This window comes from Tupaia chinensis, unplaced genomic scaffold, assembly GCF_000334495.1.
Source record: "Tupaia chinensis unplaced genomic scaffold, TupChi_1.0 Scaffold144806_1, whole genome shotgun sequence".
Lineage (NCBI taxonomy): Eukaryota > Metazoa > Chordata > Mammalia > Scandentia > Tupaiidae > Tupaia > Tupaia belangeri.
The window spans coordinates 2,258,499-2,273,646 of NW_006204667.1; the positions used below are offsets into that span (position 1 = coordinate 2,258,499).

General features: G+C 48.0%; 1 protein-coding gene across 1 annotated transcript in view; it reads right to left on the reverse strand.

Annotated features, from left to right (window-relative positions):
* SNCAIP (synuclein alpha interacting protein) overlaps positions 1-15,148 on the reverse strand; it is a 145,614-nt gene that overhangs the window by 62,824 nt on the left and 67,642 nt on the right. The window contains exon 4 of the mRNA XM_027767854.1: positions 6,036-6,108. Coding sequence (XP_027623655.1) covers positions 6,036-6,108 — 73 coding nt within the window. The remainder of the gene's footprint in view (positions 1-6,035; positions 6,109-15,148) is intronic.

The window sequence follows — 15,148 nt, forward strand, 5'->3', positions numbered from 1 at the left end:
TTGGAGTTCTTCCATGTTCTTGTAGTATTTCCAATTTTCTCATACTTCTTTACTTTTACAACCTTTATCTCATAACAATTTGAAATCCAGTCCTAGTTCAGTGTTTAACTGAAGAGGAATCATTTACGATGTTAGCCCTGGGAGGGGAGACAGAAACTTCAATAGGAGTCAAGGCCATTGGCTGCAGGCAGAGCACTCCTGGGGCAGATCTGTAGGTGTTAGGAGCCCGTGGAAGGTGCAGGGAGACGCCAGCAGGCCTCTGACAGTGCTCTACTATGCTGTTCCTGGAGCGCAACCCAAGAGCTACCCCGGGTGCAGAGCTGAGAGGTGAGCCCCGAGCCCTGAGTCTCACAGAGGGACTTCCAAGGCCACCAGCAGGGCTCCTTTTACACTCCTGCTCCTGTCAGAGCATGTGGAAAACAGGCAGAAGGAGCAGGCCCGCTGGGGAAGGCAGGAAAGGTACGTGGTATCAGACAGCATGTGGAGCGTTGGGTTCTGGGCGCTCCACGGGGGCGAATGCTGGTAACCACAGAGCATGCGCAGAGAGCAAGGAGCCTGAGCAGGCCACGTGGGACAAATGGCAGCCTGGACAAGGAGAGGCTGGCATGACTGGGACTTCCCATGGAGCAGCACCCTCGGCCAGCAGGAACTGCCCTTCCTCCCTGTGCTCCCGAAGGACAAACCAGCATCCACAGGTGCACATTCAAGAAACAGGATGGTGGCTGAACAAAAAAAGTTACCCTTTAAGGGTGGGCTGCCCCAGGAGACAGCGCTCCGTGTTACGGAAGTGATGAAGGATGGGTGACCTCACAGTGGCTGCATGAATCACCATCAGGGGCCTGATGGGCTGTGCAAGAAAACTGCTCATTTGTATGTAATTTAAAAAGTGTTTGTAAATATTAAGTCGTCAGGAAAGTCATGACATGTTTTTCTATGCAAAAAATGTGACATGACTTTTCCCGGCCACCCTATAAAGGTATACTATAGCTGCAAAAATAATGGCACGGAAAAGCCCCTCGTCCACACTCCTCAGCTGTCAACACCCTACTCGCTGCTTGCTTGCTTTTATTAAGATGCGTCTCACCACGGGAAGACCCGCCTCAGCACCCTGGCTGGGAATGCCACCACTGCTGACTCTCGTAGCCAAGGTCTTCCTGTGTTTCCCCTGAGCCTTGAGCTTGTGACCCTCTTGCCTCAGCCTCCTGAGCTGCTGGGACGGCAGGTGTGCACATGGCACCTGGCCTCTAGGTTGGACCAGGAATTGAACTCGGACCTCCCGTGTGGTCTCAGCCTGTGGAGCCCTGTGTCTCGGCCGCGCACACCACCATGACTGGATCCTCATTTGCTTTATTTGCGCTTCCTCTCTTTCTCTCTGACGAGATGACTTGCAAGGTCCCTTCTCCCACTGAGAGTTAGGTTTCTGCATGCTCAGGCTTCTTTCTAGAGAACAGGATGTCAGGGAAATTGGAACCCGGCTGGAGATGCTCCCCTCTGCATGGAGCAGACTCTGTTCTCCCAGTGCTGTCTGAGCGGGGCCTTCTCCCCTGCGTGGAGCGGACTCTGCTCTCCCAGTGCTGTCTGAGCTGGGCCTTCTCCCCTGCGTGGAGTGCAAACTGCTCTCCCAGCGCTTTCTGAGCGGGGCCTTCTCCCCTGAGTGGAGCAGACTCTGCTCTCCCAGCGCTGTCTGAGCGGGGCCTTCTCCCCTGCATGGAGTGCAAACTGTTCTCCCAGCACTGTCTGAGCTGGGCCTTCTCCCCTGCGTGGAGTGCAAACTGCTCTCCCAGCGCTGTCTGAGCGGGGCCTTCTCCCCTGCATGGAGTGGACTCTGCTCTCCCGGTGCTGTCTGAGCTGGGCCTTCTCCCCTGCGTGGAGTGCAAACTGCTCTCCCAGAGCTGTCTGAGCGGGGCCTTCTCCCCTGCATGGAGTGCAAACTGTTCTCCCAGCACTGTCTGAGCTGGGCCTTCTCCCCTGCGTGGAGTGCAAACTGCTCTCCCAGCGCTGTCTGAGCGGGGCCTTCTCCCCTGCATGGAGTGCAAACTGTTCTCCCAGCACTGTCTGAGCTGGGCCTTCTCCCCTGCGTGGAGTGCAAACTGCTCTCCCAGCGCTGTCTGAGTGGGGCCTTCTCCCCTGCGTGGAGCGGACTCTGCTCTCCCGGTGCTGTCTGAGCGGGGCCTTCTCCCTGACCTCAGCTCCTGTCACTCTCCATTTGGATCACCATGCTGCAGCGACAAACTTTTCTTTTCTCTCGTATTTGCTAAGCTTGTTTCTGATGCAGGGACTTTGCAGTTGCTAGTTCTGTCTCAGACACTCTTGGCTTTCCCACGGCTGGGTCCTTCAAGACTGCCTGACCCGCACCTCCCTCCCTCTCTCCCCGGCTCTCACAAGGTAGTCCAGTGCTTAACTTCCTCTCAACCTTCTCGCACCTTTTTGTTTGGAGATTTTTGCTGTAGGGTGTGTGTGCTCACCATAGAGAGAGACAGAAAGACATAAAGTGAGAAATCACTCCCCAGGGGGATGGTCACACTGCAATCCCTTCTCCTCTATTATCCTCTCAGGAGTTTGGGCACACACACATGTGTACCCCACATGAGGTTCAAGCCGCCAGGTCCAGGACTCAAACCGCAGTTGGCCATGTAGGAGTCCAGGGGCACAACCATTATGCCATCTGCTTGTCCCCCTCCTATCACCTCTTATTGTCTATAGTGATTTTGTTTATTTTCTTGTTTGCTTGCCTCTGGATTGTCACCCTTCTAGAATGTAAGTTCCGTGAACCCAGGCACCTTGTGTGTCTTATTTTTCACCGGGTCCTCAGTGCCTGGATCAGGGGACACTCAACAGATATTTGTTGAATGAACAACTAGGGGAACAAATGAGAATATCCAAAGATTCACCAAGACTAAGATGGATGCTAACACTGACAACTACACCTAACAGAAAGAATCGGACGGAGCCTAGAGAGGTAAAGAGAGAAACGCCTTGACGTGGTGGGGTGAATTCTAAGAGATGGAAGGTTTCTGCAGAAGTTTCCTTGGAAGGTGTCCCTTCCCAAGGAAGATGTGGACTTCTCCTGGAGGCCAGAGCACCTTCTGCTGCCGCCCACTTGAAAAGCGGGCATCTTGCTAACAGTCTCCAAAGAGAACACTTCTCCATGCCTACCACAAGGAAGGTGGGGTGGTTCCTTCTACTCTGGATGTCTACGGAACTGATCGAAAATGCTTCCATTCTTTCAGAAACTGGCTCTGAACACTCCTCCATGCTGAGATCTCCTTTGAAGGATCCCACAGGTTGTTCTACAGCAGAGCTGTGGACAGATGGGTTCCCACTGCCCCTTTGTCTAGGCTCAAGCTCACTTGGTCTGTCAGGATGCGACTGATCGGCCTCCACGGCCCATCAGATGGGAGGTGTTCACGCGGTTCCATTAAGAGGCCAGATTCTTTCTCTCATACATCCCCTTTCTGCCAGGTTTAATGATTTCTGATCACCTTGAGCACTGGATCTTTGCTCCGGGTGAAGTTTAAAAGCTTCTGAACTTGAAACTGGCCTCCTTCTCAACGGCAAAAGAGAGGTCCAGTCTCGCTTACTGTGGAAGTGGCCAAAAGTCCACAAGATCTGAAGAAAACCAGCCTCGGGGAAAATGGTTGCTAAAAGTTTCTGTGTATTTACTTAATGTGGTAAGTAAGGGTAGCTATCTAATGAAAAAGAGAAACTCACCATGTCATCAGTGAGAGAAAATGATGGGACAGCAGATGGCATAATGGTCACATTGCTGGATTCCCACGTAGTTGGCTGTGGTTTCGTCCCAGACCCAGCACCTTAAAACTCATGCCAGGTGCATGTGCGTGCATGACTAAAATCCCAAGAGGAGAATGGAGGAGAAGAAATCTCAGTGTGGCCATCCCCCCTGGGGAGTGATTTCTCACTTTCTGTCTCTCTGTCTCTCTGGTGAGTGCACGTGCCCCATAGCAAAAATCTCTTTCTTAAAAAAAAAAAAATCGATGAGAGAAAATGCTGATTTAAAATGTTTTAAAAGGAAAACATCCTAAGATTATGTCATTGCCACTGAGTCCAGCTATCCAGGCGGTGGTTCCATGGGGGGAGGAGAACAGAACCCTGCCAGGTTTGGATCCCAGCTCTGCAACACAACTGCTGTGTGACTCTGGGTAAGGCGCCCAGCTGCTCCTCTCCGCTCCTCAGTTTGCCCATCTGTGATGTAAACATCTTAGAGGTATTGAGCTTACAAAGTCTTAGGGTTTGTTGGGTTAATGTAAGTAGCGTGCTTATAATAGTAGGTTATTGGAAAAGTCATGATGCATTTTTCTACGTGCTTCTATCCAAAAATGCTCATGCCTTTTCCAACAGCCCGACAGTATGGAGCACATTAAGTGCTAATGAAGTACTCACTATTGTTTCTTTTCTCTTACTCCCACCGCAAATTAAAACAAAAGTCTTACATCTGCAAAGTACCTTGAGACTCATCACCTAGTTTGATCTTAACAACAGCATGGTGACATTGGTAGAAGTTTCTTTATATTAGGTTGTCAGTAAAGTCACATTTTCCACGTTTTTCTACGTAAAAATGTACTATGACTTTCCCAACAATCCAAAAGTAAGGAGTCGCAGGCTCAAGGTCATTTAGCTGATGAGTGGTGGAATCTGAACTTGAACCCAGGCCTCTCAATTCTGAGCTGGCAGCCTCTCCACGCAGTCTGCAGCCCGTGTCACCCATGACTCGCTGGGTCAACTCCGACATGGGCTCAGCCTTTGCAGAACGATACGTCCTTACGAGGCTTAGAGCCTAATGCCGCTGGGATGCCCTATAGGGACTGGAGCGTTTGGGGAATAGAAACCAGAAAAAAAACTATGAAAACTTCTACTGAAATTTACAAACTCTCTTCTGTGAGCGCTCTGACCCAAACGTGGAAACATTGCTTTCACTCATACACACACACAAAAAAATGGAGATAAGCAAAGCTAGAAAGACTTAATTATTTTCCTTGTCTTGTCTAAGCAAAATGCCAAAAGGAAACAGTTCAAGGGGAAGGTAAGTGGGCTTTACGCACGTCCACCCAGTTAGAGAGGTCTACAACTCCGGTAGCGGCAGAGGTGAGGCCCACCCATTTAAACACTGCACACATAATGCGAGGGTTATCTTAAGCCTTCCATCATCACCCCTGCTTCTCAGGACTCCAGTTTTTATCAGAGGAGGTCCAACTTTGGCAAGGTTAATGGTGACGCCTTCGAGTAATTACTTGGAAAACAATAACAAACATCATTTTGCTGTTTACTATTACAGTATCATTCCCATCGATATCCTTTTTTAATTTTCATATTTGCCCATCACAGAGAAAAGCAGAGAGGTTTTAATTTGATTTACAGAGGGAAAAACAACCCTGAATGCAGTTTTTTTTTTTTTTTTTTTTTGCAGGGGCGAGGGTGTGCAAGGAGAAAAGGTCAACCAGCTGGTTTTCATCCATATGCCATAATTCTCTGTTTAGTTTACACTATTAAACTCCAAAGCTTTGCTTTAATCTTAACTGTTACAGTATGCCTTATTGCAGATTCTATCATGTCGCATCCCTGATAGGGTTTCAGACTTTGGCAACACACCATCTCCCAAGCTGGCCCTGGCCATATGGGCAGTAAATGCATCCAACATTTTTTCATTGGCGCCTGCATCATTACGCTTTGTCACCAATGGTTTCTCGGGTTTTCGGAAAATCGCTGCATATACTGTGGTTTGCAGATGCTGAGAGAACTCCTCCAGTTATTTGTATACAGCCGAGTCTCATTAGGGCCTCCCTGTCCTGCTCTCCGTTTGGGGATGGCCTAACATCTGTTCTTCGCAAGCGGAGGGAAGGGGGTGTGAGTGGAGAAGCTGTAAAGGGAAAAGAAAACAGCAGGAGCCACCAATGTGAGGGAGAAGAGCTTTGCAGACAGTGCTTACCATACCCCAGAAAGGTAAAGGCAACGTCTTTATCTGGTAGGGCCTGTTCTACGTGACAGGAGGTTGGGGAAAGGTGAGGAGCGGAGCCTACCTGATCGGTCTTCGTTTTGCGAATCACATCTTCGGCACAGTTCTGGGATGGTCTTGAGTGACGTGACTGAATACTGAATGGGAAGCCAGAGGAGAAAGGGTGTAAAATAACAATTGAAAACGAGAGCATTCAGTCTAATTGGCCAAAAAAGAAAACATAGAAAGTGACATTTGAGTACGACATGGAAGTTCAGAAAGTCCATCTCACTTTACCCGAAGGAGGTTTCTCAGTGAGCTCACAGTAGCCCAGCTCCACCTTCAAGCATCTAAGCAGATGCAGATTTCAAAGGGGACGGGGCAGCCCTTCTTTCACAAAGGTGAGGTGTAACCGGCAGATACTCTATCTCCCATCACTTTTGCTACTGGTGGAAGATGGAAGAATTGTCCAACCTTGGCAGTTTTGAGCAGATGGCCATAATATTTGCATTCTGAATTCTAAAAGCCAGTTGATATAGGAGAAGCTAAGTTGGGTGTACCTAGCTTCCTGTAACACCCAGGGCAATCAGGAGACAGATCTGTGCCAATGCTGGGTAGACCATGAAAATAAAAATCCCCACTGTCGCCACTCGGCACAGATTGTACAGCGCTGTACTGAAATCTCCATGGGCACGTAGCCGGTGATGTCATCCAAAGCAAGAGGAGCAGGGCTGTGTATGTGAAAGCTTGTCTACCACATCTAGAGATTGCTTTGAAGTTTAAGAATCCAGCTTCCACAGAACCAGCAGATGGTATAATGGTTGTGTCGCTGGACTCCCATGTAGTCAACTGCAGTTTGAGTCCCGGACCTGGTGGTTTTGGGTACGCACTCTGTGTGCTTGTGTGCCAGAAATCCCAAGAGGGGAATGGAGGAGAAGAGCCTATGGCATGGCCATCCCACTGAGGGGTAATTTCTTGCTTTCTTGCTCTCTGTCTCTCTGGTGAGTGCATAAACCCTATAGCAAAAACCTCTCTAAAAAAAAATTAGGAATGGAGTCAGCAGTTAGTGTAATGGCTATGTTGCTGGACTCCCACATAGTCGACCGCGGTTTGAGTCCCGGACCTGGTGGTTTTGGGTACGCACTCTGTGTGCTTGTGTGCCAGAAATCCCAAGAGGGGAATGGAGGAAAAGAGCCTATGGCATGGCCATCCCACTGAGGGGTGGTTTCTTGCTTTCTATCTCTCTGTCTCTCTCTGTCTTTCTGGCGAGTGCACGCACCCTATAGAAAAAAACTCTCAAAAAAAAATAGTAATATTACAGCTTCCAGGCTCAGTCCCATACTAACTCAAAACTCAGCTATAAGGATAACAAATTATCAAATAAGGAGACATAAAACTGGAAGAGTTAAAAACAAATGCAAAATCAATAGCTACGATTTACAGGGACTGTATTTGATGCTAATCAATCTTTCTTTAGAGAAAAGTGTTTTAAAACAAAATAAATAGTATGAATTCTTTCTTTAACCAAAGTCTAAGTAACTCAGGGACTGTCTTCAATCATGCTCATCCTTTAGCTTATAAAATATAGCTTCCGAACAATAGCTTTCTCTGTACCTTTAAAAATAATTCTCTTACATAAATGAGTACATAGCCTGAATTGCATCACTCCTGCAAAATTGGGAGGGGGTTAACAAAAAACAGTGACTCTAAAAGAAAAACGATCGTGGGAAACTCATTAGGATTATCCTAGCATTACCGGTGAGCGACGTGTAATTAGGACACGTTTCTCAGTAAGAAGGTAGTTTAGTTACTCGATGTTGATAGATGACGCAGAGGGAGACCTCCCAGTGCTTTTCAAGGGATCTCAGCACAGAAGACAAAGGGAGGGGCAGTTGTAGCTATTGTCAGTTTGCCAATTGCATGTGACAAACAAATTAAATTTCCAGTATTTCCAAGTGAAAAATGAAATCTCAGATGACTAATTAGAGAAATTACTCTCACCTGTCTGATGCAATAACATCCTGTTTATGGGAGCCATTCCTCAGAGACTCCAAGTGCTCTAGCAAATCGTCTTACATACTCAGGAGGGAAGGGCGACTGTCTCTGAAACCAAAAGTGACCTCGCGGTATTGATTCCTATTACATGTGTGCTTTGGGGGTCCATGGGAACACGGGTACAGAGGCATTTTTCTTGTTGCTGAGAAAGTACCTTCTGTTTCTGGCCAAGTACGATCTCTCTAAGGAATCCAGTAGCTTCCTGAGACCAGCTGGTACAGGTTAAATAATTACAGTCTATAATTCAATTAAAATGGGGCCTTTTGTGTTGGTTGCCATGTGCCCTATGAAACACCCTTTGGTAAAGTTTCGTCCTCTCTCTCTCTCTCTTTCTTTTTGGGTTTTGTTTTTCTTGCAAGACAAAATCTAGGAAAGGGAAATTAAGATTGATTGTGTTTAAGTATAGTTAATGATAAATTCAATAAGCTTTGTTCACTGGGCTTAATGATGTACATCCGATTAAAATGGTGGCCTGCTATCTGCATTTCCAGGCATACGCATCCTACCCTCCACTCCCCACCCACCCTCAGACACACCAGAATCTCTGGTTTATTAGCCAGAGCCTCGACTCTTCCTATTTGACCTTAGAGGTCCATCGTGGGCAGTAAGTAGTAATCGGATGAGGCTTGGATTTGAACAGCATATGCAGCGGCTGCTGTAAGAGCCGAGTCACAGGCCGGGACAGGCCTGCCGAGCCACTCGCACTAGTTTTGTCCCCTGGCCCAGTCGTGTGGGAGGTCACTTCTGTGAAAGCATACGTTTTAATTCCTCAATGACCTGGATGAAAAAGTCACGTGCTGCCCCAGGGAGTGCACAACACAAGAGCAGCCATATAACAAAAGAATGGTGAGTTGACCGGAAAGGTACAGCGTTGAATAATCCGGTGCACAGAATACCCACTCGGCCATGACTCCAGTCCACGCTGTTCTTATACAGAGACGTAAGAAAGTCAGTGTGTGAATTTGCTAAGTTTTGCTGCTGAAGATTTACTTCTCAAGGCCAAGCTAAGGGAACGCTGGAAAGGTGGTTGTGACGTTAAGAAATGCAGGACCACACCATGCACAGAGCCAGCACGGAGACACCTCCTCACTTTGCAAATGAGGAAATCGGCAATGACCCAGGAAGTCTCCCTTGGGAGACGGCACTGTGCTACCGTCTGGGAGCTGCACGGGTGGCTTCCCAGGCCTTATCCCAACTCCCAGACAGATGGCCTTTTCTAGGAAGCCACAGGGCACTAGCTGACCCGCCTCACTCAGGACAACGGCCAGTTCCAGGGCAGTACTTGCTTTCACTTCAACCAGGTCAGATTCAGCGCCCAATCCACCTTCCTCTCTCCTGACCCCGAAACCCGAGCTCAGGCAGCGTGTTCCCTCGAGTCCCATTATCCTCGGAGGTAAGAGAGGACAGGGGGCCTGCGCTGAGCCGAGAAGCGCTGTATTTCTTACCACTGTGTTGTTCTGATTCATTCCTCTGCTAGAATTCTTTCAGAGGTCATTCCTTGTGGAAACAGCCTTTTTGATCCGAACTTCCTTTTCCCTTCACTGCATCTCAGGAAAGGCCCCTGCTAAAGACTGACCAGCTGCCGCAGCCTCCTTGAAACCCCTGTGCATCTAAGTGGAGCAGGCAGTCGGTTCCTGCACTCTGGGGTGCCTGCCTGCAAGGCCTTCCTCTAGCCCTGTGAATCCACCCTTCCTCAGGCCAGCCTGCATTCTGCCCGCTCCATGAAGCTTCGGCTGATGGCTTCAGCCCTCACTGACCGTTCTCTTTTCTGCCTTTGGCAAATTTCTGCCTCATGCTCTGCTCCATCCTTCCCCGTTTGTAAGCACGGGGATGCACCGTGGCTTGCTCTGTGTGTTGGCTCCCAGGGGCAATGGTGAGAAAGCACGAACACTCCACCACGCAGGCACTAATGAACCCATTTGACTGAAATACCTCGCTCTCCACACACCCGACGATCCCTGTGTAGAATATTACAGATGTTCAAAGGAGCTCTTTCATGTTGAGGTAGGATGAGAATTTCCTCCAAGTCTTCCTCTTGGCACTAGACTTAATTAGCTTTCTCTAAAAATAGCACTTCCATATGCTAAAGCAATCGCGTTACCAGGCGGCTAGCGTAAAGGACAGGAAATGAGGATGTTGCGAACTGTCTGGAACGCCATGACTGCTGCAGCAGAGCCCACGACAGCCCGGGCACAGTGCAGCTACGTGTCCGTCTACTGATAACGGGACAGAGAGAGCGTAGTAGACACACACGCACACGCGCACAGACACGCACATGCACGCACACTGTGCAGCCACTAGAAAGGATGAAATCCAGGCATTTGAGGTTGAATGGAAAAGCCTGGAAGACATTACGTGAAGTGAAATGAGCCAGACACAGAGGAAAGGCCCCATGTCCTCACTCACATGCTGACATTGAAACAATGACTTCACAGAGGCAAGGGGATGGGGAAAGACTGCCGGATGCTGGGAACGACTGGGGGGCTAGAGAAAGGGTAATGGAAACTAAATTGCAGTTGGCGTAATGGCTATGTCGCTGGACTCCCACGTAGTCGACCCCAATTCGAGTCCTGGACCTGGTGGTTTAGACTCACACCGGGCGTGTGTGCGTGCGTGCCCAAGATCCTGACAGGAGAATAGAGGAGAAGGGATTGCGGCCATCACCCCTGGGGGGTTGATTTCTTGCTTTCTGTCTCTCTGTCTGTCTCTGTCTTTCTGGTGAGTGCACGCGCCCTATAGCAAAAACCTCTCCAAAATCGCAGCTAGAGGGAACCATGCCTAGTGTTCTGAAACGCGGCGGGGGAGAGTGCGGTTAACAAGGACCCAGTGGTTGGGACAATGGGGACGCTGCCACTTTCACTTGACCCTTACACGTCATATCCACGTACAGAAAAACTGCATTGTCACAACGGTTACACTAATAAAAATGATTAAACTTTAAAAAATAATTACCCAGCTTTCTTACAATGCAAATCTGAACAGGGTGTGTCTGTTGTAAATCCTTCCAAGGCTCTGCACAGCCCACAGGACAAAGACCACATGCCTAGCGTGGCACAAGGAGCCTCTAGGAGGGACCAGCAGGTGACATGGTGAGTAAGGCGCTGGACTGCCACATGGCTGACCATGGCTCAAGGCCCGGACTTTGTAGCTTGAAAAGCAGGAAGGGCATGTGTTATGCGTGCCCCAAATCCCAAGAGGATGAAGGAGAAGGGATTGTACTGTGTGGTCACCCCCCACCAGGAGGTGGAGGATGATTTCTCACTTGGCCTCTCTCTCTCCAGCTAGCACATGCATCCTATGGCAAGAATCTAAACAAAAAAAGCACTTCCATGAGCTCAACTCGCATCTTACTACTGCCACTGCCTTTCTGGCTGTGGCAATAACAGATCTCTTGGGGTTTTCCTACTCAATGTTTAGCCTGTCTGTGTATATATGCTATTCCACCTACCTGGTGTGACATTCTAGCAATTTTCTAGGCAAAAAGTCCTTTTATTTCTTCAAGCTTTGATCTTCTCTTGCCCTTCTAGGTGGAATAAAGAATAGGCTTTCGACATGTGCTCTCCGCGGCAGCGGCATCGGTACCGTGAAGGAGGCGGTTAGGGATTCGCATTCTTGGGCGCCATCCCGGATCTACGTATCAGGTACTCTGAAGGCCCGCCCTGCGTGTCCCACAGCCTCCCTCCTCATCTCCGTCCTGAGAAGCATGTCCCAGCATACTTGGCTTTTCTTCCTTTCCTCACCTAAGAGAGTCTGTGGCCAAGGGGGACACTGAGCACTCAGCTTCCCGAAGTGCAAGGAGTGGACAGGCTGCAGGCTGACCCTGTGTCTCTAGCCCACGCTGGTCATTGAGTCAGCCGGCCACGCAAAGCAGTTGAACATGTGTGGGAATCTTAAGGACAGTGCATGGTTCTACACAGGGTTATGGGGACCCCTGATCACCCTAGGCATTGTTCAGGACTGAAAAGCTTTGGCCCTTAATCCTGAAAACGAGCCAGTTGGGTGAACCAGCAGACATTACTCAAATGGTAATGAGCCTCAGAAAATGAGAGAACTCACGTCCAATGCACCTTTGTAAGCTGGAGACTTTGAACCACTCAGGTCCTATTGATTTCCAAAGAAATAGTCATCCAGACAACTATTGTGAAATTCACCATTTCTCACACAGATTTCCAAAATGCAGGCAGGCCTCTCTCCACAGGCACACAATAAAGCCAAAGCCGAGAATGTGAGAGAGCAACGCTGGGGGTGGGGGTGGGGGTGGGGGGGAGAACAAAGGCAGAGCAAGGGAGATTTTCAGAGAATATTTCTCTGAAACTTTATCCTCCACCCCAAAGGCCCAACCTCCTGATCAGGAAAGGATGACCCAACTTTGAGCCCTAACAACTTGGGCTGTCCTGCCCTCCTCCCCCTGCACACCACAGTCCATCCCTCAATGCCAGCCCTCGGTGGACTACTCAGAACTCTCTCCTATCTCCTAGGGTTCTTCCTGGCCGTCAGCCCCTCTCCCTTCCTTGTCAGCCACTCTCTCCCCTGCTCCTGTCAAAATAAACAAACACCCCCTGCCACCTGCAGACACTCTGCCCCTGACTGACCGTGGCCCTTCCCGCTCTTGCATTCACCAGCTAGCCTTGTGAAAGACTTAGCTACCTCACCTCTGCATGTCCTCCTCCAGTCCCCAAGGCGTGGTGCTGCCCATCACCCCACAGACATTGTGCTTATCACCGCACAGGGGTCTTCACTGGAAAATGCAGTAGGCACTTTGCGACCCTTATTTTATAATGACCTGTTCCCCACTATTGATCACGCTTCTCTAAGTTCCTTGAATCTGTCCCCTACCTGCCTCTACTTTTTACCTTCCTTAGTTTTCTCCCCCTATCTCTGGGAACTTCTGGTTTCTTTTGCAGAAGCTTCCTCCCCCTTCCACCACATGGGGTACACTTTCTACAGAGTTCATTCCTTGGAGCAACCTCTGTCAACAGTCCCTGTGTCCACAGATGACCTAACTACGCCCACCTCTGTCATTCTGATGAGCCACAGTTCTCCACATCTATCCCACGTTTTTTGTTTTTTTTTAAAGAATTACTTAATTTTATTTATTCACTCATTTATTTTTTAATTTGACCACAGAGAGAGAGAGAAGTGAGAAAGCAAGCCAGGTCCGGGACTCGAACTGTGGTTCGCCATGTGGGAGTTTCCAGTGCTTTAACCACCATACCAACTGCTGGTCCTCTGTACCACTTCCTTTAAATACATGTTTTCTATCATTTAGGCTCCATTGATGAAAATATTATAGTTAACCCTATTTCCAAATGCATCTGATTTTTGCTCTGGTTTCTTATTTCTATTGTACCTTCCATTTTTTTAAAATGAAAAATAAAATTATTTTATGCTAAGACATTGTGATTGGTATTTGGGAAAGCTCAGTATCTTTTTTGATCATTTTAAGAGCACAGCAAGAACTACTCTGTTGTCATGCTAATGTAACTGATGTACTGTGTAGTCCAGCAAGAGACAAAGGTGCACACTGGGAAAGGTGGTGAGATCTCATTAAGTGACCTCCTTCCGTGAGAAGTGAACATGGGTGAGGAAGAGATATACATGAACTGGGGAGCCAGAGATGGCTAAAACACCCAGCAGAAGTCCTTTTATTTATTTATTTTATTTTTAATCAATATTTTTGGAGAGATTTTTGCTGTGGGATATGTGTGTTTGCCAGAGAGACAGACAGAGAATGAGCGAGAAATCACCCCGCACAGCGATGGCCATGAAACAATCCCTTCTCTTCCATTCTCCTTTTAGGATTTTGGGTGCACACAAACATGCACCTGGTGTAGTTTCAAATCTCCAGGTCCAGGACTTGAACTGTAGTTGACCATGTAGGAGTCCAGCACCTTAACCACTATGCCACCTGCTGACCCACAGAAGTCATTTTAATGCAGTGACTACACACATGGATTATAGAGCCGGACTGCCCATGTTACACCCTGACCATTTGCTAATTAACTAATCTTAGTCATTTACCCTCGCTCTATCAGTGTCTTCACTGGCAAATTAGCAGAGTGACTGCAGATATGTCAGAGGGTGGTTGCAAAGACGATGAGCTGATCATATGAAAGGTGGTGAATAGTTTGCAATGCACAGTGTTCAATCAATGTTTGGTATCGCTGTTTACATTTAAATATATCAAATGAGATTTTATTAAGAGAGATTTTGGTATAGGGAGCATGAGCATGCTGGAGAGACAGAGACAGATAGAAAACAAGAAATCACCCCCCTCCCCCAAGGGGGAGGCCATGCCACAATCTCTTCTCTTCCACCCTCCTCTCAGGATTTTGAGTACACATGCACATATGCCTGGTGCGAGTTTCAAGCTGCAGGTCTCAGACTCGAACTGCAGTCAGACAAGTGGAAGTCCAGCAATGTAACCACTATGTCATTTGCTGGTCCCTCAAATGAGCTTTTATAATGAAGACAATGGAATAATAATTACTAAAACAAAATTATAAATTACAAAAGCATTAAAGGAAAAGTTTATCCTGTAGTTAGGCCAAGGATCAGCTATAGATCTTGTTCAACTTTGCAAATGACCTAATTTTAATAGTGAGCCAATAATCAGTCACCACTAAATACGATGACTGACTGTCAAGAATGGAGTTTAGTATCTCATTCATTGTGATCTACCATGAAATTAACTGGAGTTCTCATAATATGCTTAATTATTAAGTACTCTAAACTATAACATCATAGAACAATCTGTGTCACTTCCCCCAAGCCTAGAACTGCATCAGGCACACTGTTCATGTTTAGCACATGCTTTCTATGTCTACTGTCAAAAAAGCTAATTGTGAATAACAGGAAAACAGTTTGTGTAAATAACATGCATAGACAACCTCATAAACTGGAACCAGCAGTTGGCGTAATGGCTACGTCAATGGACTCCCATGTAGTTGACCATGGTTCAAGTCCCAGATGCAGTGGCTTACACTCACACCGGGTGTGTGAGCATGCATGCCCAAGATCCTGAGAGTAGAATGGAGGAGAAGGGATTGCGGCGTGGCCATCCTCCCTAGGGGGTGATTTCTCGCTTTCTATCTCTCTGTCTCTCTCCGTCTTTCTGGCAAGCACATGTGCCCTATAGCAAAA